This window comes from Athene noctua, chromosome 7 (genome assembly GCF_965140245.1).
Source record: "Athene noctua chromosome 7, bAthNoc1.hap1.1, whole genome shotgun sequence".
Lineage (NCBI taxonomy): Eukaryota > Metazoa > Chordata > Aves > Strigiformes > Strigidae > Athene > Athene noctua.
The window spans coordinates 11,070,897-11,095,630 of NC_134043.1; the positions used below are offsets into that span (position 1 = coordinate 11,070,897).

Consider the following 24,734-nt stretch of genomic DNA (forward strand, 5'->3'; position numbering starts at 1 on the left):
CAGCTGCATTTGTGAAACCGGCTTCTCGCAAGACCTTGTGCCAGCGCACCACCGCGGCTGCGATCCCCTGGGCGAAGCGGCCGGTGCGACCCGCGGCGCTTCCCGAGGGCGGTGAGGAGCCGCGCCGGGGACCGGGACCTCCGGGCGACCTCGGCCGCGCCCTCGGGGCGGCCCGCCCTCCCCCGTGCCCCCCCATCCCTCCGGCGCGGGGCGGGGCGCGGCGCCGCCGGCCTCTTCGAGGAAGAAACGAAACTGAAAGCGGTGGGGCGAGGGGGGACGTCGAGTCGGCCATGGCGGGGCAGCGGGCGGGCGCCTTCCCGCTGCTGGTGCGCGGCGACTGGGGGGCCGCCGAGCCGCCCCCCGCCCTGAGGAAGAAGCTGCTCTGCTACTTCCAGAGCCAGAAGCGCTCGGGCGGCGGCGAGTGCGAGCTGCGGGCCGGGGCCGGGGCCGGGGACCTCCTCGTCTGCTTCTTCCACCCCGAGGGTGAGCGGGGGGGCCGGGGAGGGGGGTGATGGCCGCTGCCCGCGCTTCGCGGCGGGGCGGGGGGCGGCCGCGCTCCCCTCAGCGGTGCCTGTCGTGTTGGCAGTGAGGCAGCGGGTGCTCGACCGGCGGGTCCATGAGCTCGACTGGGGGCCCAGACGGCGACTCTCGCTGCTCGTCGCCGAGATGCCCGCGGACGGCGGCCCCGCGCAGGTGAGGCGGGCGGCGCGGGGGGCGAGCGCGGGGGGCGAGCGGGGCCGCCGGTAACCGCTCTCCTCTCCTTCCGCTTCCAGGAGGTGGGACAGGCCGGCGGGCCCGAGGCGCCAGGTAGGGCCTGCGTGAGGCGAGGTGCGGGGCTGGGACGTTTGCCCCAGTGTTTGTGCCGGCCGGCGTTGAGCTCTGCTCGCTGTTGTTCTCCCCCCCAGCACTTTCCTTCACATTTTAACCCACAAAATTAATTCGTAAAGCACGGCTCTTAAGTAATCTCCAAGACCTGCATAAAAGTTGAACGGACTAACCTGCTATGCAGTTTTTGTTGCGATTCCAGCTGCCATCATGTGTGTTCTCCCTGTGGGCCAGAGTTTGCTACTCATACATAGCCCGCTTATTTCTACGTGGAAATTAACTTATTTGCACAAATAAGGGTTGGTGCATAGGTGAAGGTGGACGGCGCAGACTAGAAAAGCAGCCTCATATGTTACCGTTACCTTTTGTTTTCTAATTTAACAGTGTTCCTTGTTTTAAACTAGCAGGTAGAGATGTCGTACAGAATCAGAATATGTCATGATAGACCCTTTTACAGAGGTGCCTGGTTTCTAAAGACACATCCCTCCAGAGAGGGATGTCCCGGACAGATCTCTTGTTCGATGGCACAGTTTTTGCTGAGGATAGAGTGTAATGCATGGGAGGACCTGCTCGAAGTGGTTCATGCAGCATGACTATGTGCAAGTTTGTTTATTGATGTAATGCCTGGGGCTTTTTTGAGCTTAAGGGGTGTTTTTGTAACCACATTCAACATATGGTTTGGAAGAAGGAGGTCTGTGATTCTGGCCGTGTCAAATGAAACTTAAATTCAAGCTGTCTTAACTCCTGTGTCTACAGGAGCGTGATCTTTTTATTCTTGAAGTATGCGGTAACTGAGAAATCATTGTCATTTATCTCTAGTTAATGAACCTCAGGTGTCTCTTCCCACCTGCCAGAATAAGGAGGCTTCTGTGTGCACTCAGCTTGAGAAGACAGGTAAGCGTGCCACATACCGAGCAGAAACCAGTGTATTCTCGCTTCATTAGTTTTCGTTGACCTTTATGCTGCAGTAGTGCCCAGGTCACCTGTGTGGTTTGTGGTATTTGTGTAATGTAGTGTAGACATCATGGTGTCAGGCCAAAATAAATAATTCTTTTTTTCCTTTGTATGAGTCCCTCTAGGAAACTCCCCACTTTACTGACTGCCTCAGACAGGTCAGTTCCTTAGGGAGAATATGCAGTGGATGCTGACCTGTGTTCTGAGTAAGGCTGTCTCTACCCAGACCTTTCCAGCTGCCACCAGCCCTGCTGGGGTGACCTCTGGCAGAACATCAATAGCTATGTACCCCAGGTACCTGAGCTCCTGTGGCAGACAGCACGTGTAGACCCATGGCGACCCACAGCTGGTTGGTTCCCCTCCTGGTAGATTTGTAAAGAGACTTTGGTAGCAGTTACTACTTCTGTCCTTGCCTGGGGATGAATGGAAGCCTTTTTGAGATATGCTCAACTTGTTTGGGATTTAAAGGTTGTTGTGGAAAAGAACCAAACAACCTGAATTACTGTTTATTTGCCTGTTCTCCCTGATCTTATCAGTGATCTGAACAAAAAGGGGTGTGAAAGCTTGGAGATAATAAGCTTGAATGTTTGTTTTAACTTTTGCCTAAGGCATTAGGGTGTGATATTTCATTTCAGAATCAAGTGAGAATTTGGAAGTGGAAAAAGCAACCTCTAGGAAATCTGTCATAGTAGTAACCACTGCCTCTGGGGAGGACATAGAAGATGAGATTGTTGAAATGTACTTTGAAAATAAAAAGAAGTCTGGTGGTGGGACCATTGAGTCGTACATCAAAAAGGATCAGCAAATCATCATCACTTTTCAGAATGAGGAAGGTATGATCATATCTCATGGGTGTTATATTTAAAGCTCCCTTTTGAAAATAGGCCTTTGCTGGTCCTGGATCTCTCCATAGGCTTTGCTTCAGCAGAAATGGCCTATTATTCTCAAAGAGTGACAGGATGTAAAAGGCGCAAATGTGCCTGTCTATCCAATGCAGATGTGGGTTTCTGACAGTGTTTATAATAACCCCTGGGGAAAGAAGTGGTTCTCTAGAACTTCCCCAAATGCTTGATCAAGGCTCATAGAGAATAATGCAGGAGAAATTTGTCAGGAGCACTGCAAAGTAAGCTTTAGTTCTAGTTCAGAAGACCAGATAAAGCATAGTAGATTACTAGCTGCAGATCATAGGTAATTGTTATTTTGTTATGTTTTCTTTCATATTCATTTCAATTGCCAGTTTTGGAAACTGGGAGGAAAGGAGGTAGTAAATATTATGTATTTGTAAGACAGAGGTGTGAATGCTCATCTCTGTGGAGAAAATTATTTTAAAGTAGCCTTGGTTTATCTGTGGTTTACCTACATTTTCCGCTACACTAAAGTGCTGTTGGCTACTTGTTATTACATAAAGGATGTATACAGAAAGAGGAAACTAAATATTTAACAAATATTTAACTATATTTGACTATTTGTTAAATAGACAAGGTAAGCAGGATAGAAAGCCCTTTCTTTACTTGCTATTTATTAGATGTTACTGATCTGGAGAACAGTTTCTTGCACTTGAGGGCAGTAGAAAGGAGGTAGCACTTACCTCAAAAAATAACTAAATAACTTTTTTTTTTTTTTTTTCCTCTGGGGAGGCTGAGCACATCTAGATCATAGAGTAGCTTTTATCCTGACCCTAACTTTTGATGTGGTTTTGCCTTATTTATTTTTCTTCTGTGATATGAGAAAATGACTGGCCAGATTTTTAAAGCAGAGTGTAATTTAATGTTGCTCTGCTGTGGCAGGAGGGGAAGGGAAGATGACGTTTTTGTTTTCCTGTGGTACTAGATGCTCAAGAAGTTCTGCAAAGGAAACATCACTCAGTGAAGAAAACTGACCTGTTTGTGAAGCCGTGGCAAGTGGAGGATTCTCAAGGATCCCTGTCTTCTACCGTAGTTGTGCTTGAAAATGTCCAGGAGACAGTAAAAGATTGCATGCTAATTATGCTGGTAGAGAACATCAGTGGCTTGTCAGAGGAGGATGATGACTTCAGTGTGGAAATGATACCTGAAATACGTGCTGCTGTAGTTACTTTCACTGGAGATACTGGTAAGAAGGAGTCTGAGTTATGGATCTTTCTTATTAGCTACTTGTGTGTGAGGGAGACTAAGCAGGAAATGAATGTTTTCTATCATAGGTTTAAGGTGTAATCTGATATCACTTCATTTTAAATGAGGATTTACTCACTAAAGTTATTGACAGCTTTTATCTGTAAGGTATAGAGGCCAGTGTAAGTCAGAAGAGGTCTAGCTCTGGATAGTAAACAGAACAGGTAGGACTAAAACTATAACTATACAAGCAACTAAAGAATGTACTTAGTCTTAGAGCAGATCAGTGATAAAGGCTCTCCTTGCCTAAAGGTGTTATATGTGTAGTAAGTTTGTATGGTTTTGAAGGAAAATTGAACAAGTACATGGAACAGAGCTTTTTAAGGTTGTTAAATAGACTTGGGAAATCTACTGTAACAGATTGGAAGCAGGGAGAGGATTAGGGAAGCAGCATCTTCTTACTGCTATTGTCCATATACCTTCCGTGGCCATTGCTGGAGATGGGGTACTGGGCTGGGCAGGCCTTGGGGTGCTGAGGCAGGTCCAGCTGTCCTTCTGCAGAGTGGCAGCTGCCAATTATGTGAAGTGTGGGATTAACACCGTATGCTTTGCCTCATTCTGCCGTTCCAACTACTTGTTAAGCTACTGCGTGTCCACTGTTGTTTTTTAGTGTGTTTGATACCACGTGCTTCTGCCTTATTAGTGATCGATGGCAGAGGCATCTTCCAGGTGACAGAGAGGTGTCTGCTCCTACTTCTCACCAGTGAGAGGTTGAGGGGACTTCCTGGGTGACTTACGGTTGATATTATTAACAAGTTCCATCCAGGACATGGGCAACAGTAAGTGGTATTATAAAACCAGATTCAGAAACAGTGTAAGCCAATAGGTGATGTTACAGAGATAACAGCACTGCATTACCAGGAGAACTGAATTAAACTGGCAGTGTTGAACTGGTTCCAGGATTCTGAGTGCTGCTGCACTTAAGTCCCGTTGTGGACAACGTGATTATACGTGTGCTTGATTCTGGGTGAGGAGATGGGACAGGAGAATTCTATCTTCTGTGTGGAAAAACTGTAAATCTCTTTAGAAGATAGAACATGGTGAAAACAAGTTATACGCCACTTCGAATCAACTTCATGGGAATAGTTGTACTACTGGTAATGTGTAAGAATGAAGTGGGTCAGAAATTTTAAAGTTGTGAAGGGATTACTCTGTGGTATAATGAAATTAAAGAATTTTTTTTGGTCTCAGAGAAGACGTAGGGTTTTCTGCTTTAGAACTCAGAAAATTTTTGCCTCTTGTATTGTGGTCCAGTCCCAAATTCTTGGTGCAGCCTTTAGGAAATAAGAAGATCCTTAAAAAACTTAATTGTGTGTTTGTCTGACAGATGTAAAAGTAACTTGACTATCTTTTACTGTGATGATAACGGGGGGGGGAATAGCCAAAAATAGAATGTGTTTATCATAAAACTGAAAGAATCCAAATTTGAACTGGCAACTAATATCTGATTAGTTGTGTATAAAGCCATGGCCCAGAACCAAACCTGATCTTATTCTCTTTTGGGATTAGAGAGACCCAGTGCTATTCAGTAGGAGAAATAGTGGTGAATTCTGGCTACAGTAGTTATAGTCAAGTCGTGATTAACCATGTGGTGAATACTAGGTGACAGATACTGAATATGTGGAAAGAAGTAGCTTTGTGGGCACCTCGGAGTTGATAGGTGCTTTGTAATTCAGTGCTTTGGTCAATGCACACAGCAATAGTCTGCTAACATCATAGTAGAAAAGCAAGCTACTAGTTTGATCTTGGGGTGGTTTGTTTTTGTTTTTTTCTCCTTTCTTTTCTTTCTAGATGCAGGGGAATTTGCTAAAAAGCTTAATCAACACCACAGAGCAAAGAAACAAAATATTACTGCACGGTGCCTTGAGCTAACAAAAAGCATTAGGGCTGAAAATATACCAGCTAACACACCCAGTGACTATATAACAGTTTACTTTGAAAATAAGAGGAACGGAGGTGCGCAAGTGGTGGATGTTCAGCAGCTGCCTGATGAAGATGCAGCTATCATTACATTCAGTGACCATAAAGGTAATGCAGAAATACAAAGCCCTTACTTCTTTAAGATCCTTTCACTTAAAGATCAAAATGTGGATTTTCTAGAGAAATGCCTACTTTGCCCTCATAAAACAGTAGATCTGGTGCCTTGTCAGCAGGTCTCTGCTAACTGGAGTGCAAGCTTAAGTTTGGACCAGCTGGGAATAAGGCATAGACTTTTTTCCTTTTCATACACAGTTTCTTTCACCCAGGCCTTGATCCATACCAGGTTACAGTTTGAGTTCAATAGAGGAAGCACAGCCCCATGTAGTGCAGGAGACTTCTCCCCGCTGCCTTCCCCACCAGCTGGCCTGTGGCAATGTGTACTGTCTGGCTGTCTGAGGACAATTTCTTGGACAGTTTTTTAGCTGGAGAGCAAGTGCTGTGACTTGTCCAGCCAGTGACAAGCATCAGCATCTGTGGAAAATAGAGGACAAGGAGGAAACTGGAGGGCTGAAGGGAAGTTGAAGAAAATAGGTGCTCATTTTGGGTGAAACAGAGGAGCTGTGATTTGGTAGTGCTGAGTAATAGCCCAGACAACTGCTGAGTTGGGCACTTGAACTACAGCGTATAACAGAAAGGGGGGCAGGGACAGTGCTGTGCTTACCTCCTCCTGGAGGTGGATGGTGTTGATTCTTAACTGTCTATCTTAGCTTTTGGCATTTAAAGCCAGTAACTCTTCTGTAATTTGGAATTATTTCTATCTGGGAAGGGGGGGGAAAATTAATGTAAAATTATTCTTAGACATAACAGACATTATGTAGAAGACAAAGTTTAAGAAAAACTGCAGAAAATATTTGGTTTTGTGCTAGCGTTAATTGTTTGGGGTTTTGTTTGTTTATTTTAGATGTGACCAATATCTTGGCAAAGCAGCATTCACTCAACAAAACGCCAATCTCTGTCTATCCTTACTACATCTCACTGGGAGCAGCTCTATATGGAAAGGAAGCACCACAAATAAAGAAGCCAGATCCAATTATAGTGCCTCTGGATCCGTTTATCTGGTGTTACTTGCAGAAAAATAATAGGCTAATTGAGGCAATAGGTTCTGAAATGGCTAAGTATAATTGTGACCTAACGTGGCCTGAACCCCACTCCGCAAACCCAGAAGTTACTTTGCATCCTTCAGCTACTTTGTCTGAGCAGAAGAGATTAGCATCTCAATTGATCAAGAAATGGAATGAAAATGTTTCCACAGCATTTTCACATAGCATATCTAAGTACAAAGCAATTACATGTCAAGTAAGTGCAGAGGTGTGGGAAGCCATTAGAAACAGCTTTACCCACAATGAAGTTCTGATAATTCCACCTACTTCCAAGGGTTTAATTGTTGTAGCAGGTGAAAAAGAAGTTGTGAAGAACGTTGAACAAGAACTGAAGCTTCTGATAGAAAAAGTCACTGGAGAAATTGAAAGAGAAAAGCAAAGAACTGAAGAAGTGGTGATGCTAGGTCCAGGGGAATATGCAATTTTACTGAGTACTGGTGTTGAAGAAAAAATTCATATGGAGTTCCCAGCCCTGCAGATAACTTATGATCATTTGCAGAGGGTAATTAACCTATGTGGAATGCCTGAGGAAGTTTATAAAGTGAAAGGGGAAATACTTGAAAATATACGCAAAATGGCAAAGACAACAGTTAATATCCACCCTTATATTTTCCAGTTTTTAGTGCGTATTGATAATGAAACCCTGTCGCAGAGCCTGTTTATGTCAAAACAAATTAATGCCTTTTATGAGCTTGACACAGAAGCTATCATCTTGAAAGGAAGTGCTGCTGAAGATCTACAAAAAGCAGCAGAAGAAATAAAGAATGAACTGGACTACAAAAGCATTACTTTGGAGGATGAATCGGTCCTCCAGAAGAAGGAATGGAGGATGCTCACCAAGCAAAACTGTTCTAATGAAGCTGTAACAGTCACTCAGGTAGAGAATCAGGTTATCATTGCTGGCTTTTCTCAGGCAGTAACAAAAGCCTTTGAGGAACTTTATAACTTTATAGATGAAAACACACAAATGCAAAAGGTAATTGGAGGAAAGCCCACAGCGGTTGTAATGTTTTTTGAGAAAGAGAAGACCAGTGTTTGGGGTGACTTAGAGAATAAAGGTGTGAAAGTTGACTTTAGCACACAGGAGAAATGTAGAGTTATAACCTTGAGGGGGCCGAGAAATGCAGTGCTGAAGGGAGCCGCCTTAGTTGAGCAAATTCTGTCTGGCCTGCATTATAAGCGTGTGGTAATTAAAGAGCCAGGAGCTGAGTCGTATTTCAAAGAACGAGAACACTTTTTTGCCGCCACTGCAAAACAAGACTTTAAGTGCCTAGTGAGGCTGGAAGAGCCGTCGGAACAGCAAGAACACAGTAATACAGGCAAGCCCTATAGGCAGGTGACCATGAATGGAATCGTAATAGCAGTTTATAAAGCTGACTTGTGTACTCATCCTGTTGATGTTGTGGTAAATGCTTCTAATGAAGACTTAAAGCACATTGGTGGCCTTGCTGATGCACTCTTAAAAGCAGCTGGTCCAGAGCTGCAACAGGAGTGCGATGAGCTGGTGAGGAAAAATGGGACTTTGCTGCCTGGGTGTGCAGTTATCACGGGTGCTGGGAAACTCCCCTGCAAGAACGTCATTCATGCTGTTGGGCCCAGGTGGAGGAAGGACGAAGCAGAAAGGTGCGTGTTCTTGTTAAGAAAGACAGTGAAGAAAAGTCTGCAGCTCGCTGAAACATTTAACCACCATTCCATAGCTCTGCCCGCTATAAGCGGAGGGATTTTTGGCTTCCCACTGGAACTGTGTACATACTCAATTGTATCCTCCATCAAGGAGACCTTGGAAGAATCCATGGGGGACAGCAGCTTGAAGGAGGTTCATCTTGTGGATGTTACACAGAATAATGTTCAGTCTTTCAGCAAGGCACTGAGTGAAGTGTTTTCAGATTATTCACCTTCCTGCAAGCCACTGCATCAGGCCAGTACAGTTCATCAGCCTAGGAAAAGAAAAATTACTCAAAATAGCAAGAACTTCCCAGTGGTAACAACTGAGGAAGGCCTTGACATCATGCTGAAAAAAGGAAGCATTGAAAATGCCACAGTAAGTGTTTTAAATTTTCTGCTTTTAAAACATCAAGTGGTTTTTTTGTTTTTCTTTAAAAATAGCCAAACACAAAACCAAAAAAATGACCAACCTTCGACCACCATCTCTAATTCTCAATATAAACATGTTTGATATGTTACTGAAATTGGCTATTGCTGCTGTTAATAAGAATTGCTATGATACGATGACTGTCTTGCATGATAGATACAGATGACTCTGCATTTTGTCATCATCTGTCACAGAGGCATGCAGATCCCTGTGGTACACAGTGCATTTCAGTTTAGCAGAAGCAACTCAGGTCAGCAGGTATGGTTCCGGGCTCTGAACTCCCCTGACCCCACCTGCATGCAGCATTGACCTTCCCAGAAATCGTGATTACAAACCTGGTACTACTGCAACAGCAAAAGAGGGTGCTCGGTGTCGGTTAACGCGAGTACCCTGCCGTGTGAGGGTGGCTGGGCTGTTTCCAGATCCACTGTGGTCCTGAAGCAGCACAGACATGCACCTCTGAGCCCTGGGCCCACTGCCAGTCTGGTTCTCCCTGCATCTGTAAGATATTCATGTGGGGAACTATTATTTGTTATGTCATTGGTGAACACCAGCACAAAACATCCAGTTGTTACTGCATTTCCTGGGGAGGATCAGCTTCACTAATTGATTTCCAGTTGCTTCTGGTATTGAATTGCTGTTAGTTGGCTGATAGCTACTTTACTGGAATCACCAATACTGGAAGGAGCTCCTTTCAGAACCCTTTCCCTGATGGCCAGCAAATTCTTTCAGGAGTGGATGCCTCACAGCTGGTGCATGCAGCAACTGCAGTTGGCTAGGGTAGAATATACATTAAAATGTGGCTAGAGGTCCTTCCCAAGGAGCTGAGTATAGTGCTTGACACAATGTTCATAGGCCTTTGTATTTCTGTCCCTTACCAGTTACTGCTTTTTGCACTTCTTTCTCCTTAACTTTCCTCCAGTCTTGTTTGTCTTCAGCTTCTTCTTTTTTCCTACACCAGCCATGTGTGGGAGGTCCTGCTTACCTCAGCAAACACAGATTTTTTTTCATCTGCAAACTTCTCTTGGAGAACAAACTTGCATAAACACTTTTCAAATGGGGGTAGAACGAGTAGACCAAGAATTCAGAATTTTAACTTTCTCCCATTGGGTTGAAATGAATTTCACTGTTAACTCAGCCTTTGTGTTGCTTCAGGCAAGCTCATGATATTAGAATTGAGCATAACTTCTGGTTTATTCCAAAACTTTGTTCACTCTGATTACTGTCCCAAAATTTTGCTCTGTAAATTAGCAGGCAGGCCATATTTTATTAATCAGTGCAAAATTTAAATTTGATACTTAAAAGCTAGAGTTTTTCCTTGTGTGTTTTTCAGACAGACGTTGTTGTCATCAGTGTTGCCAAAGATCTCCGGCTTGATAAAGGGCCACTCTCTAAAGCTTTGCTAAGCAAGGCAGGGCCAATGCTTCAGATGGGCTTAACAGGAGAAGGCCTGGGAAGAACACCCGAGGAAGGATCAGTGTTCAAAACAGGAGGTTACAATCTAGGTTGCAGTGTTGTGCTTCATGCTGTTGTACCTGCGTGGTCCCAGAGACACCCATCTCCAAAGGTATAAGGGTTTTTATTTGCCTGAACTCCAACGTGATTGGGCTTTGTAGTGGGTTTAATGCTGCTTTTGCTCTGAAATGGGGGACAGCGTCATAGGAGATAAGAGTTTGGCCTGGGTTTTTCTAACTGTGTGGCTGATCCCCTGTGAAGTGCTAAGGCTTGGATAATAGGCCCAAGCCAGAGCTGACCTATAGATGAACCCTGCGTATTTTATAACTGATAACCATTGTGCTAACAGGTATTATACTAAGTTATAACAAACCACCTGTTCTGTTGTAAAAGTTGGAAGTGTTGAAGCCTGAGCAATGGGCCCTGAACCGAAACTGTTAACTCAGTATGTAATCATTAATGAAATAATGCATGGAAGATGTAGCTATCTTGAATGTATCTGTCCCTTCCTTTGTATGTGAATAGAATAACAAAGTCGTGGAGACAGTTGTCTGTCCCCGAGGCCTGATGTGAGACCTTGCGCATAATCTGATCAGATAAACAGAGAAACTCCCTTAGCTTCTTCCTTGAGCCCTGGCCAGGCTCCAGGGGGAACCTAATGTGACATTGAAACCAGATGTTTCCACTTAAAACAAAGGTGCCAGCTATTCTGGCTCGCTGATTTTTGGGTATACAAAACTGGACCCGCTCACAGCGACTTGGGAATCCTCACCTATGGGTGGAGGCACCGCGTAGGATTTCCCACTTGCAGGGACAGGCTCTCCAAATCCTCACTGTAACTGGGGCTGCCCAGCGACTCCAGATCTGGATGATGGTAAAGTATGCAAGTGGTGACGTAGCTTTCATAATCACTATTCTCTCTGTCTGGTAGTAATGATTTGATGCATTACCCTGTATTTTCCTGTTTTAAGTTCACTATTCTGTCTTTTATTACTGTATGTTTTCTGTATTATTCTGTTATAATATTTAGTTATTTCTAGTAAAATACTCCTGTTTTTTTCACTCTGGTGTCTGAGTCTGACATCCCTAATCAGCAAAACACCTTGTTGACTAATATATTCCCTGTGGTGGATGCAGTTATTGTATTTTAATACCAATAGATAGCTAAAAGGGAAAGTGCTACATTGCACATACTGGAAAAAAAAATTACTTTCAGTAACTGGAAAAATAATTGTGCTTTACAGGTCTTGGGCAACATCATCACAAAATGCCTGGAGATTGCTGAGGAACTATCTTTAAAGTCAATTACTTTCCCCGCGATTGGGACAGGGAATTTAGGATTTCCAAGGTCTGTTGTTGCTAAATTACTATTTGACAAGGTATTTGAATTCAGTAGTAAAAATGGAGTAAATTCTCTTGAGGAAGTTCACTTTCTGTTGCATCCAAAAGACACAGCTAATATTCAGGTGAGTTACTGTGTTTTTCTGTCTTCTTTATATGCTGGTTTATTTAGGTCTGTCCCATGATAACTGGCTCTCTGATGATCTCCAAAGACTCAACAGGGTGCTTGTTTTTATACTAAAGAAAATGTTTGCTGACAGTCTCTCTTGTCTGTACTCAAAGTTCTCTTTTTGGTTCTACCTGTCATGGGCACCTGCCTGTCCTGTACAGCCCTGCTCCCTTCCTATCCTCTTCTGTTCCCTGGCAGTGATACAGATAAAAGTGTAATTACTCTTTATCTCATGAACTCACCTAATTCTTAAGTACATAGGGCTTTTCTACAGATAAATTTCCTGCAACTCTTGCGTAGATGTCTTCACTCTTGGAAAAAGTAGTGCTTTCAGTGGAGAGCTAGTGTCTTTTTAGGAAGAAAAATTATGCTAGAATTGCTGTGCTGGTAAACTTCTCTCTTAGAAACGTATTGGTATTCCACATCCCCCTTTCTTCAGTATCACGTTAGCACAGATTTTCTATATCCATGGTCAAGTTACTCATCTCACACATGAATCCCTCAAAAGAGAGCAGTCACGCTGTGAATTAATGTCCAAATAAGTGTTTCTGCATCTGTTCACTTCTATTTTTTGCACTATCTAATACATCTTGAAAAGCCGAACTTGAAGGCTACTGTGCTAAAGCCTGAGCTATTGGGCACAGAGAAGGCTGGTGTTAGCTGCAGGACTTGAGTGAGAGTTAAACTAACCCCTCAGGGTAAGGGTGCCATCTGTTAATGTATCCCTTTAGAATGGTAATTAGGGCTTTGACTTAGTTATTTATCAGTTCTGTCTATTGCTTACACTGAACAACCTTGTGCCTGACAACAACAGTCTGTCAAGACTTGCCATCAGCATTATGGCAGAGGATATGAAATAATTTCCATTAAGCTCTTTCTAAATGTGTTTTACTTTTCAAACCTTTATGTCTACTGTGTAATCTAAAGACTGCTAAAGGGGTTGATTGTAATTGCCTTCTCTAGGAATTTTCAGATGAACTTGAGAACAGGTGTGGAAATACTGTAGAATTTGAAGTGGAACAGACTTGTCCAAATAAGGCTAGCCAAGACACAGGTAAGCTCGTTTCACAGAAGTTGTATGCTTAGTGCATTTTAAAAATGTTTTAAAATACTCCAGGGAATGCATTCATTATGGATGTTTAGGTATTTGGTGAGCATGTCATTCCCAAAGTCCAAGTAGCAGCTGGAGTGGCTGCTGTAAAGGCAGCATATAGTATTTTCAGGCTGAGTGTCTGTAATATCTGACACAGTTGGAGATGCTAAGAAAAAAAAGTACCTGTGATTCGTTATCTGGGTAGTGCCCTACAAATCAGGACAGCAGAAATTATCATGTGCCAAAGACACAAGTAGGGGTTTTTCTTTTACTGCTGCAGTATTTGATTAGATCGGGAACAGGCCCTCTTCGCTCCTGGGAAGGCAGGTGAGTTTCTGGTTATGTGGCCTCTTTGGAATACTCTTAAATCCTTATGCTTTCAGATGAATAGCAAAACCAAGCTGAAGGATCTTTGTTGTCCAGTCTAATGGAAGTGCAGAAAATTAGTTACATGTTGAAAACTTAATCAAGTTTTTCCAAATAACACATAGATAAAAAGTTCCTGTCACACAGTAGAGAACGGCCCTGAAAACTCTGAGACAGAGGAGCAAGGGCATGAGACTTGGAAAGTTTGCTGCTTTCTTACCTGAGTGTTTTGCAAAGTCTTATATTATAAAATGTCACAAAGTAGTGTCTGTATACTAGGTGTGCAATGAAACCAAGTTTTTTCTGCCATCTCAGTGTGAATAGCAATGATGGGTTGATCAGAGACTCCTGTGAGAAGAAATGATTTTCAGTTAACGTGGCAGGCAGTCCTTTTCACAGGCTGAGTCTGGAGCCAAACTGTGGTCTCTGTAAGCGTTGTACCCACATACAAGTCCTTTCTCTCTTATCTCACTGCTCCCTTCTGCTCATGGTCTATGTTTCTTTCCTGCAGTTTCCTCTAGAACCTCTTCAACCCCAGCAGAGGACGTACATGAAATGACGTTTGGCTCTGTTGTGTTCCGGGTGGCAGAAGGTGATATTACCAAAGAAGAGGGCGATGTCATTGTAAACATAACAAACCAAACTTTCAGCCTCAAAACAGGTATTTTAGTTTATATTATGTGTGCAAACAGGATGTGTGGTTGGAAGGGCTGCATAAGGACAGTAGGAAGCATTTTTTTCAGTGTTTCAAATCTTTTTGTTCCACAGTATAATTTCTGGTTTGTTTCTTAGGGTACAAAGGTTCAATTAGGAAGTATCTGAGACTTTCTTGTTAATCTATGTTACAGAATGGCATGTTTAAGACTCTTGCAGAAAGGGAAACTATAATTTTATTTTTTTGTATAGAATATTTTATAGAACATCTCTTGGACTAAAGGGGAAGACAAACCTCAATGAGGTATTTACCTCAGTGAAACTTGTTAGATACTTTAGACGTCACTCTGAATTGAAGAGCATAAGCCTAAAATTTAGGTAACAGTGCTTTTCACTTAAAACCTTTACTATTACCAGGATTGAGATATTTTAGATATTATTTTAAAATATTATTTAGATATTATATGGGACTTCAATGACATTAACAGTAGTAACAGTGGATTTATATGCCTCTTCTCATTTAAGGTGTCTCTAGAGCAATTCTGAATGGTGCTGGAAAAGAAGTTGAAGATGAATGTGCTCAACTAGGTATGATAAAACATTTCTGACCTCCTTTCTGAAGGTGTTCATGCACGGCAGGAAATCTGTTGGAATACTTTCTCAGTGCCTACTGTACATCCCATTTGTATTATGCACTGTGTTACATCAGCTAGTTTTTAGTCAGTCAATGTGATATTTGTAAAACATCTAATGAGGGAAGGAAAAGAAAAATCTTCAAGAAGTGAGGGCTTCTGAGCATATGTAAAGAACTAAACCTATCCATTACGCATCCTCTTATTCCAGTAAAGCTTTCCATGATAAAAACAAGTCGAGTCTACATTGAACAGAGCTATGAGGAAGGGATGATATTGGCAGGAATGTTAATAGAGAAGCTATACCTCACTGGAAGCAACTATCTATCTTCAACTCCTTTTGTCATTCCTGAGTGAGAAAATGCTTGCTGTTGGCTTAACTAGCAACCCACTACCATATCATCTGTGTGACCAAGAGGGAAAATGAGTGAAGTTGGGTTCCTGCCTCAGAAGAGGCATTTATTTGTAGACCAAATTGAGTTAGTGAACAGAAAATCTAATGAATGGGGAGTAAGAATGGACAAGTATGTGGTTTAAAACCCCATTAAAATAGGGAAGTGGGAAAGAGGCTGGTGTGGAGGTTAGCTTGGAAGACCAACCAAAGGAAAACAGTTATGTGGAGGAGATAAGAGGTAAACCTCTGCTGCAAAGGCCAAGAGTGTAATTCAGGCTAGTCAGCCCAAGGGTAGGTGGCATACTTGCATGTGTATGAAGACAGAGGGTAGAAGTAGTCTGCACGAAGTTCTTCAAGTCTGCAGAGCAGACTTGACAAATAAAGGCCCACAAAATTTATTTGCCAAATGAGGCAAATGTTTTACAAACATAAAATGAATCTTTGTGCCTTGAAAGTGAAAATAGAGAGAGAGAGAGGGTTATACAGTTTGTGGAAGGAGACTTGAAGCTTATCCTGGGGCATATTTATTATAATTTCTTATCTCCTAGTGAGGATTAGCACACATCTATATTGTGAATCGTTGTTGATTGATTATGTTCTCCTACTTATGTTTCAGCCTCACAATCTAACAAGAGCTATATCATCACTCAAGCAGGAAGCCTGCCATGCAAAAAAATAATTCATTTTGTTTCCCAAGATGACATCAAGCTGCTAGTCTCCGAAGTGCTTCAGGAGTGTGAATTACAGCAGTACACCTCTGTAACCTTCCCAGCAATTGGAACAGGTCTGACTCCTTTTTGAAATGTTTCAGTGCCTGTGATTCTGCTGATCTCAGGGTTCAAGCAATGGGTTTGATTTATCTGAAGGGGTTATTCTTTGGTGAAAATAAATGCAGAAGCTGCGGACTTTAAAATTGTTATTAGAAGCTTATGAAGACCTAGAAAGCTTCACTCCTGACTAGTATGTAAAGAGTATGAGCACGCTAGAGCTGACACTTCCTTGCTAACAGGGATTCAAAGGTATGTCTGTGCTTCTTGGAAAACCGTAAATATTTGTCACAGCAGCTTGATAGGTGTGGGCAGCTCATCAGAGAATATCCAGGGACCTACTTCTCCATTGCTGAAATCAGTAGATGATGCAATTCTGGCTAGCACAGATAGGGTTGCACAGGTAGGGTTGATACAGATGGAATGTGAACCTGTTCAAAAGGCTAGATTGTCCCTTTTTCTTCTCATTGTTTTTAGTTAGATCAGTAGAAATCCCTGGAGTCAGAGAATCCAGAACTGGGCCCCATGCACGCAGGGATCTCTTGCATGAATAAAACCAGACTTATTTTTTTGAGCAAAGAGTTGGCTACTGGGCCACTGAGTGTCAGGCCTGTGGCCTATTAGGTAACGAAGCAATGTCATCTACATCATAACCTGATCAGTCCCATGTCAATAAAAGTAAACTTCCATTCATCTCTTGCTGGAAAGGTGGTCTTGAACCTCCTTTTCCTCATAAACAGAAACCTTTGCTAAATAGCCAGCCTGAAGTTATTTCTGACTTGTTTGTGGTCCAAGTGATTGTGGGTATGTTTATAACTGTTCTTTTAAAGATGTTTTAACCATTTGTAACAACAGTTATCAATGCTTTTTTAAAGGCAAAATATTTGTAACTTATTTCAGGTGAGGCAGGCCGTGATCCAGCTGTAGTAGCTGACAACATGATAGATGCAGTAATGGACTTTGCAAAAAGTAACTCTGCTCCATCTGTGAAAACTATTAAAGTTGTCATCTTTCAGCCACATTTGCTGACTGTGTTCCATACAAGCATGCAGAAAAGACAAAATCCTGCTAAAAGAGCAGCCAAATACCTGTTTTCCAAGATAACGTGTAAGTAGATGTCACTTAAATACAGGATATGGATCAATCTGTTTAGCACCAGCTGATAAGGGTTAATATTAATTACAACATTTGTGTATTTCAATGTAGCATTCTGGAGCTCTGAGAAATGTTCCCCAAAGGAAAAAACCGAAGCAGTTTTGGAAAACAAAATTGAAGTGGCCGTTGTGCAGATTTGTGGTGAAAACAAAAATAAAGTGGAAGAAGCTGAAAGTTGGTTGAGAAGTACAATTTTAAAGGAACAGTTTAAAACAGAAATTTCAGATGAGTCTATCTCTCATTTCGGTGAAGTGGAGAGAGAGGAACTGCGTAACCTACAAAAATTAAAAATTGCTCTTCGTTTGGTTAATACCACTATTCGAATTTCAGGTGTTGAGAAAGATGTCTGGATTGCTTATTCAGCCATTCAGGAAATGATCCACAGGGTAAAAGCTGCTAAGCAGGAAGAGAGCAGGGCAGAACTTTTACAAAATATAATTGAGTGGAAATATCTGGAAAAGGATTCCTATGTGCCCTTTGACAGTCTCACAAATATGCAGTTGGAAAATGCTTTCACGGGAAAGCAGAAGGATATTTCAGTCGTCATTGATAAGAAAAAACACACAGTGGATATAGAAGCTAAATGTGCTGTGGATAACCAGGGAAAATGTATACCCATTATACGTGTTAATAAATCTGAAGGTAAGTAAAAGCATCTGGTCAGGCTGATGTTCTCATGTTAAAACCTGGTTGCATCCAGCCTAGTAAGAGTCAGAAAAGGTAAGAATATGCAAAATATTGTTAAGGAGCTTTGTGCATGTCCATTTCTGGAGAATGTAGAAAGGAACTGAATCAGGAAATTAAAATAAAAGAATCTTTTGGAAATGTAGGTAAGGTGTTCTGAGGTTCTTACAGGCTTACTAGCAATAATTAGATGTCTGTAGCAGGTGTCATTCTAGATCTCAGCTCATTTCTGTTCTTGAGATGTACACTTCCATTTACTTCTGGTCCTTTATAAGGAGCTACCTGTTTCTTATTCATCCATACAGGACTCTTCCCAGAGTATTATTTTTCTTTGTCCTGTTGTGACTCAGTTTTACAGGGGCATATTTTATATCTTGCGGGGAACAGTTTTGTCCACTTAACACTTGAAAGTGAAAGTGGACAGGTTTAAGTAACTGTGCAGCTCCTAGTGCCTTAGTAATGCCTCCTGCACATATTTTCAGATTTTTATTTTTTGTTCTCTTACCAAAAAAATGTCACTTCTAATTGAGGCAATTAGCTATAATGCTGGATGTCTGTAGCGTATGCATCAGTCAGTGTTACTGTTTGATAATACAGCTAGATATTAGGCCTCACATGAAATGAGAGAAGGGAAGAAAGGGAAGAGTTCTGCTTTTCAGACGGAGCGTATATTCTTGAACTTTTAAATTTAAAACCTTCCTTGTTCAGATGCTTAGCTCCTAGTCTCCAAGTTGATGAGACTTAACTACTTGGTAAATCTGCATTTGCTCCATGTCCTTGAAAACTTCATTTACAGGGAAGGCTACTGGTAAAAGATATTTCAAAGGATCTATCTTCAGCCGTGAAGAACAGATTTGTCTAGAAACTACCCATTCAGGCACATCAATTGCCAATGTAGTCGCAAACTAGAAACTACAGTGCCCTAATCCTTTGGTGAAAGACCCAGGGAATACTCTTGACTGACAGAGACCAGTAGGCACTAGTGATAAGATGGATGTATGGGCTTTTAGAAAGGCTTGTAGCAGGGCATATTTCATTTCAAGCAGAGGATTTGGGTAAATATGATTGATTATGTTAATTCTGCAGATCAAGAGTCAACAGTACTCCCTGCAACATGGGATGATATGCAAGACCAGCGACTCAAAATAGTGGAACTAAAACCAGAAACAAAAGAGTATAAAGATGTGCAGGAAAGGTTTCTGAAGACCTGTCAGTCATTTAAAATTGAAAAGGTAAAAGCATGTAATCATTTCTGAGCATAAATATTTTGATAGAAAGTGATGAAGAATACTAATAACAATGGAAAAATTAATTTCACTGGGATTTCTGAAGTTGGACAAGTATTTTTGGCTGTCGGTAACTTTAATCAGCATCAGTTTACTGTTGCAGTTGAGATATTTGGAGAAACTTAAGCAGTTGCTTCTGCAGCACCAAGGGAGAGTGCTCTTTCTTTAAATCATTTTTGCTCTAGTAGAGCACAGCATTTACTCACTTAAGCCACGTGTGCTTTGCAGGTAGGCATCTATGCCCCAGAAACCTGTGAAACTCTGTCCTATATTGTTTCCCATGGAGTGTTTCTGTCGTTTGAGGCTGGCTTCTGCTGTCCATAGTACCAAAGTTTGGAGTGATTTGACTACCTTATTTCATAACCTGGTGTACATACACTGGAGCTAGGAGGAGAATCTTGGAAGCAGATTGAATTGTGATACACTAATATTTTTCATGACAGCAACCTTCTGTCTGTCTGTCTGTCTGTCTGTCTCAAAATTTGCAGATTGAAAGGGTACAGAACCCATTTTTTTGGAAGGCCTACAAAATAAAAAAGTGTGAAATGGATAACAAAAATGGTAACACAAATAATGAGAGGCTTCTGTTTCATGGGACAAGTAAAGAGTCATTAATCTTAATTAACAACCATGGATTTAATCGGAGCTATGCTGGAATGCACGGTAATGTGAACTTCAAAACAACTCTTGTTTTCCTGAATAGGGCTAGGACAGATGCCATGCCATCTGTATTGTCCTGCCTTGTATGCAAAATTATTTGTTTTGTTATATCTTCTTATTGCAAATAAAAAGCAAAACTGTCAAGAGAGTCACAGGCTCTGAAGGCAGATAAGCGATTGCTGCTAATGAAATGCTCATAAACATTTGTTTTTCTGACTACAGCTGCAAACTTTGGAAATGGAACATACTTTGCTGTTGACGCCAGCTATTCTGCCTACGACACCTACTCTAGACCAGATGCGAATGGGAGGAAGTACATGTACTTGGCTCGAGTCCTTGTTGGAGAATATTCTCAGGGGACAAAAGGATCAATTACTCCAGGGGCAAAAAATGCTAGTAACTCCATAGATCTGTTTGATAGTTCAACCGATAATGTGAACCAGCCATCCATGTTCATCATATTTAATGACATTCAAGCTTACCCAGAATACCTTATCACTTTCACTAAATAAGGGTTTTGATTGAAGTTAAGGTTGCATGTATTTCAGTCTGGGTATAGGACAGAAACACTTATAATGAAATACACAATGAAAATAGTTTTATCAAATTGATTTCTTAAAGCTTGTTTACGTTTAAGCAACCTCTGGCACTTTTTGATGGCACTGAAAATAGACTGCTTGTTTACGCAAGGAGTAGCTGAACATTTTAACATGTGAGCTCAAAATAACCGCTGTTAGGTTACAGATCAAGTCTTTATATTGTGTTAGCCTTTCCATGCACCCTTATGGCCACCCTAGTTGTGCTAGGAAGTGGGCAATGCTGGCACGGGAGTGGAAGGGATCTTTCAGCGGCTAATCCCTCAGTGTTGCATTTCTGATGGCTTCCTACGCTCTGTAACTGACAGTCTGCATCATTAATTATGATACAGTGGTTTTCATTAAATGATCTAATTGTAGTTAATGGCTTGTGTTTGTCTAAACCTTTCCAAATATTTAGCAGTGGTTTTCAACCAGTGAACTTCAATGACCTTGCTCGTTTTTAATGCAATAACCCTCCCTGGCAGGTTAATAAGAGGTTCTACAGAATGTTATAGAAGTTGCCTGAGTTACTTATAGCCTAAAGGAGACAGGAAAGTAAATTTTGAGAAGGTGTTTCTGTTGTCATACACCAGCTGCAGCAACCTTCCTGTGATCTTAAGGAGAAATCAAATCAGTAGAGCAAAGAAAACCATAGAGTGGTTTAGGGGAGGTTTTTAAGCCTTAAAATAAATAGGTTATCTCAAAGGGGTGATCATTATCAAGCCAGAGTTTGGAGTTCTGTGTTGGGGGGGGGAAACAAAGCGACATCATCTTTGTAGCATGTTGGTGGAATAAAGAAAGATGCCTCTTACAGCCTTAGATATTGTAAGATCTTCCAGTGAAAAAAGTGATGCAGCACCTCCACATTCTGAAAACCCTTGGCTCCTCTGAATGTATCAGGTTTGACTTCTTAAGAGAAAATCTTCCAATACTTGCTTTATGTTGCTTTTACTTCAAAGTTTTACCGTGGGTTGGTGTGTCCACGCAAGTGATAATCATTGCAGGGTAAACGTTGCTTTCTAGGGAAGGCTTATGAGACCTGCAAGTATCTCAGTAGAGCCATAAGCATCGGGCTGTTGTTCACACCCCAGCCCATGACTCCCTCTGCAACAGTGCTGGAACCACTTGCTTTGGGCTTATTGCTTTTGATTACGTCAGGTTTTTAACTGCTGAAAAATGCTGACTGTTGAATTCCTAGTGCTTGAAATCAAGATATGGGTATGGGGGCCAAAAGTCATAAATTTTTCTCTTAAAATTAATAAACTTAATTCCTGTAACAAACACCTGAAGTTACTGTGTTGAAGGTTAAACTTGTAGAACACTGTAGCAATATAGCACTTACTTCAAGAAAGATGTTCTTTGTATAAGCTAAAGGCATCCCTAGTCAGAAGAACAAGTAGATAGCTGCCTTTGAGTAAGGACAGCCTGCAGCCGTTAGGCCTTGAAAAGGGTGCAAGCAAGCTCAAGGTCTATGTATCCTTAGCTGACTTACCCTTGTTATAATACTAAAAATCACACCTATTGGTCAAGAAGACCCTTGCCCAGGTGAAGACCCTTCCCATGAGCATGTGTGGTACTAGAAGTGTTGTGTCAGCAGTGTTATAATTGTATGTAGATTACTAACCAATCATTGTAGAGGGGATGGACTTGGAAAATTACTAACTGCAAGTTTTGTGTATAAATACAGCTTGAAAAGTCATGTTGGTGTGTCTGATTTGTGGGAAGCAACTGAGCGCTTAGGCTTGCACAACCCTAAAATAGATAAGCAATGTCTCTCCTGAGTCAGCGACTGTTGACCTGTTGCACACAGGGTGAGGAGTCCCTGTTGGACATCAGCTGGTCCATGAGCGTGGCGGGAGCCAGCAGTGCTGGCTCAGGGGGCTTCACTGCAGCTGGTGGGTCCCTTTGTTTCCAGGAGACAGTAAAGCCTCCGTTCACAGCTTCTCCATCACCGTGAGGAGCTGTGGGCAGCACCAAGGTGTTTTTTCACCGGTGCTTGTGCTACAGGTGCCCGGAGTGTCAAGAACTGAGCAGAAACCTGTAGCACTGGGCTCAGCGCAGGCCATGAGTGAAAGAAGCTGCTTCTCCAGACGAGTTTGTTACAGTGGAAAGGAAGGGGGGAGGCGGAAGAGGTGACGGCGACCTGGTTCCTTCGGCAGCCTGAGGGCCTTCCAGCTCCCGGCGCGGGGAGCCGGAGGACATTTTGTAAGGCGAAGGCAGTGCCTGAGGCGGCTGCCGGTGTGCGGGGAAGTTCTGGTGGGGAAAGGAACGTTAAGGGCGCAGGTTGAAGCTGTGACCGGCGGGAGCCGCCCGCCTGCGGCGGGTCTGTCGCGACAGTCGCGGGCGGGAGCGGCAGGGGCCCTGTTCCGGCCACCGGGCAAGGCCGCGGGCCGCCCCGCCCCGCCGCGCCGGGAATCGAAACTGAAAGCGGTGGGGCGAGGGGAGAAGTCGAGTCGGCCATGGCGGGGCAGCGGGCGGGCGCTTTCCCGCTGCTGGTGCGCGGCGACTGGGGGGCCGCCGAGCCGCCCCCCGCCCTGAGGAAGAAGCTGCTCTGCTACTTCCAGAGCCAGAAGCGCTCGGGCGGCGGCGAGTGCGAGCTGCGGGCCGGGGCCGGGGCCGGGGACCTCCTCGTCTGCTTCTTCCACCCCGAGGGTGAGCGGGGGGGCCGGGGCCGGGGCCGGGGACATCCTCGTCAGCTTCTTCCACCCCGAGGGTGAGCGGGGCAGGCGGGGGGGCGGCGGGTCCTGGGGGGCTGCCGCGGCCGAGGGGTGCCCGCCAGCCCAGGCAGAGGGGCCGGGAGGCACCGAGAGGGCCGGCTCCCAGCGGACGGGAACGTGGTGTAAGCTGCCCCTCGCAGGGGCCGTCGCTTTCTGTGAGTTACAGCACAAACACCGAGTGAGTTACTGCGTATGGGCTCGTGTCTGCTGCCTAGTGTGTAAGCGACAAATGTAGAGTATGTCATATATCGTATACATCCCATAATGCGCAATATAGAATATATTTTATATATATATATATATATATATATGCATGCTTGAATTCGGTGCTTAGTACTAGCCTCTAGATTGCGTTTTGAGTAACTCTAGCATATTTTAGTAAGTCTGTCCTGCCAGGGTATGTGTACATACACAGTAATTTTGATGCATAGTAGTATTCTCTAGATTGCACTTGGAATAATAAAGCTTATGTTAATATAACTTATATATATTTTAGTTACAGATACGTATTAAAAATACAACATATATAATATGCAAGTATTTAGGTGCAGTTGTGTTAAATGTATACATCTATATGCATGTACACGTATGTGCATAAACACGGATATATACACTTCCTTTTTTTGTGCTTTGTCATGGTTTCCAGTTGCTGACTCTCCCAGCCGGTAAGTTCAGGACATACAGCCCCAAGCCGTTTTGACACTGGCTGGAAGACACTGGTGTGCCCCACAGGTGTGGGGCCTCTACCAGGACCCTTGTGCTGCAGCCCCAGCACAGGGCTGCCCGCTGGAGACCAGCCAGGAAACGAGTGGTGGAGCTGAGCTTTGTTTCCCTGATGGGTTTTTTTTTCGGAAACGGTATCCCCTGTTGTTTTTCCGTTCTGTTTCAGAAGGCAGGCGTTATGTGTGCTCTTAGAGGTTTAAAGCTCTTTCACTTTGTGGCACGGTATGCGTGTCCTAACGTAGTGGTGGAAAAGTGATAAGTAATTTAAAGTTGTATTTCTATTCAGATTGTCACTAGGGTGTTTTGGATTTATTTAGTGAAGCAACGAGTTCTTCAGAGACAGTCTCATAAGCTGTGTTTGGGAGAAAAAAGAGAGTTGGAGTTGATAGTCATAGAACCCAGAAAGGCACTAGCTGCTGAAGAGAAGGCATCTGAAGAAAAAGTAGTTCCCACAAAGGTGAATAAAAATTTTAATCCTTACCAGAGCTTTGAAGTAGAGGTGAAAGTGTCAAATCAGTCACTGATACTTTGTTTTCATTTTATTTCAGGCTCTGGATGCCACAAGTAATCTTCAAACAAAAGGTAAAATGTTATCCATCACTGTGTGCTGATTCTTCATAAAATGAAAACATCGGTGCTTTTCTCCTCACAGAGCTCCAGTTCTGTGGGGACTTGTGCTGAAGTTTCTGAATTTTGCAGCCTCACTCAGGTGATACAAGGAGAGATGCCTGGCCAGGGACGCTGTAGACTCCATCACCAAGGGTGGAGTTGACCTTGTCAGACCATGCGCCTGGTTTTAATTTCTAAAATAGCCTTTATAACCAGAGGAGCATCTCCAGAGAGGGATTTACCTACCTTATCCTGCATAACTGCTCTAAGATAAGATCTGAGTAGAAACACCTAGACTGAAGGTCTTAAGCCCAGGCCTGGCATCTTTGTGCTCCCTATGGTTAGGAGAG

General features: G+C 43.0%; 1 protein-coding gene across 1 annotated transcript; it reads left to right on the plus strand.

The window, feature by feature from the left end:
• Positions 1-276: 276 nt before the first annotated feature.
• On the plus strand, positions 277-22,034 carry LOC141962410 (protein mono-ADP-ribosyltransferase PARP14-like). The gene is made up of 19 exons (XM_074910537.1): positions 277-483; positions 587-693; positions 774-807; positions 1,645-1,719; positions 2,415-2,612; positions 3,610-3,870; positions 5,721-5,957; positions 6,811-9,050; positions 10,435-10,668; positions 11,801-12,022; positions 13,030-13,120; positions 14,037-14,186; positions 14,705-14,767; positions 15,822-15,989; positions 16,873-17,079; positions 17,179-17,769; positions 18,898-19,043; positions 19,586-19,760; positions 19,980-22,034. Exons 1-19 carry the CDS (start codon positions 291-293, stop codon positions 20,267-20,269), a joined length of 5,682 nt encoding a protein of 1,893 aa, XP_074766638.1. The 5' UTR covers positions 277-290; the 3' UTR covers positions 20,270-22,034.
• Positions 22,035-24,734: the final 2,700 nt, after the last annotated feature.

Coding starts and splice junctions, on each gene's coding strand:
- LOC141962410 (XM_074910537.1), top strand. CDS start 291: ATGGCGGGGCAGCGGGCGGGCGCCTTCCCGCTGCTGGTGCGCGGCGAC. Junction 2,613..3,609: donor CACTTTTCAGAATGAGGAAG/GTATGATCATAT, acceptor CTGTGGTACTAG/ATGCTCAAGAAGTTCTGCAA. Junction 3,871..5,720: donor TACTTTCACTGGAGATACTG/GTAAGAAGGAGT, acceptor TTTTCTTTCTAG/ATGCAGGGGAATTTGCTAAA.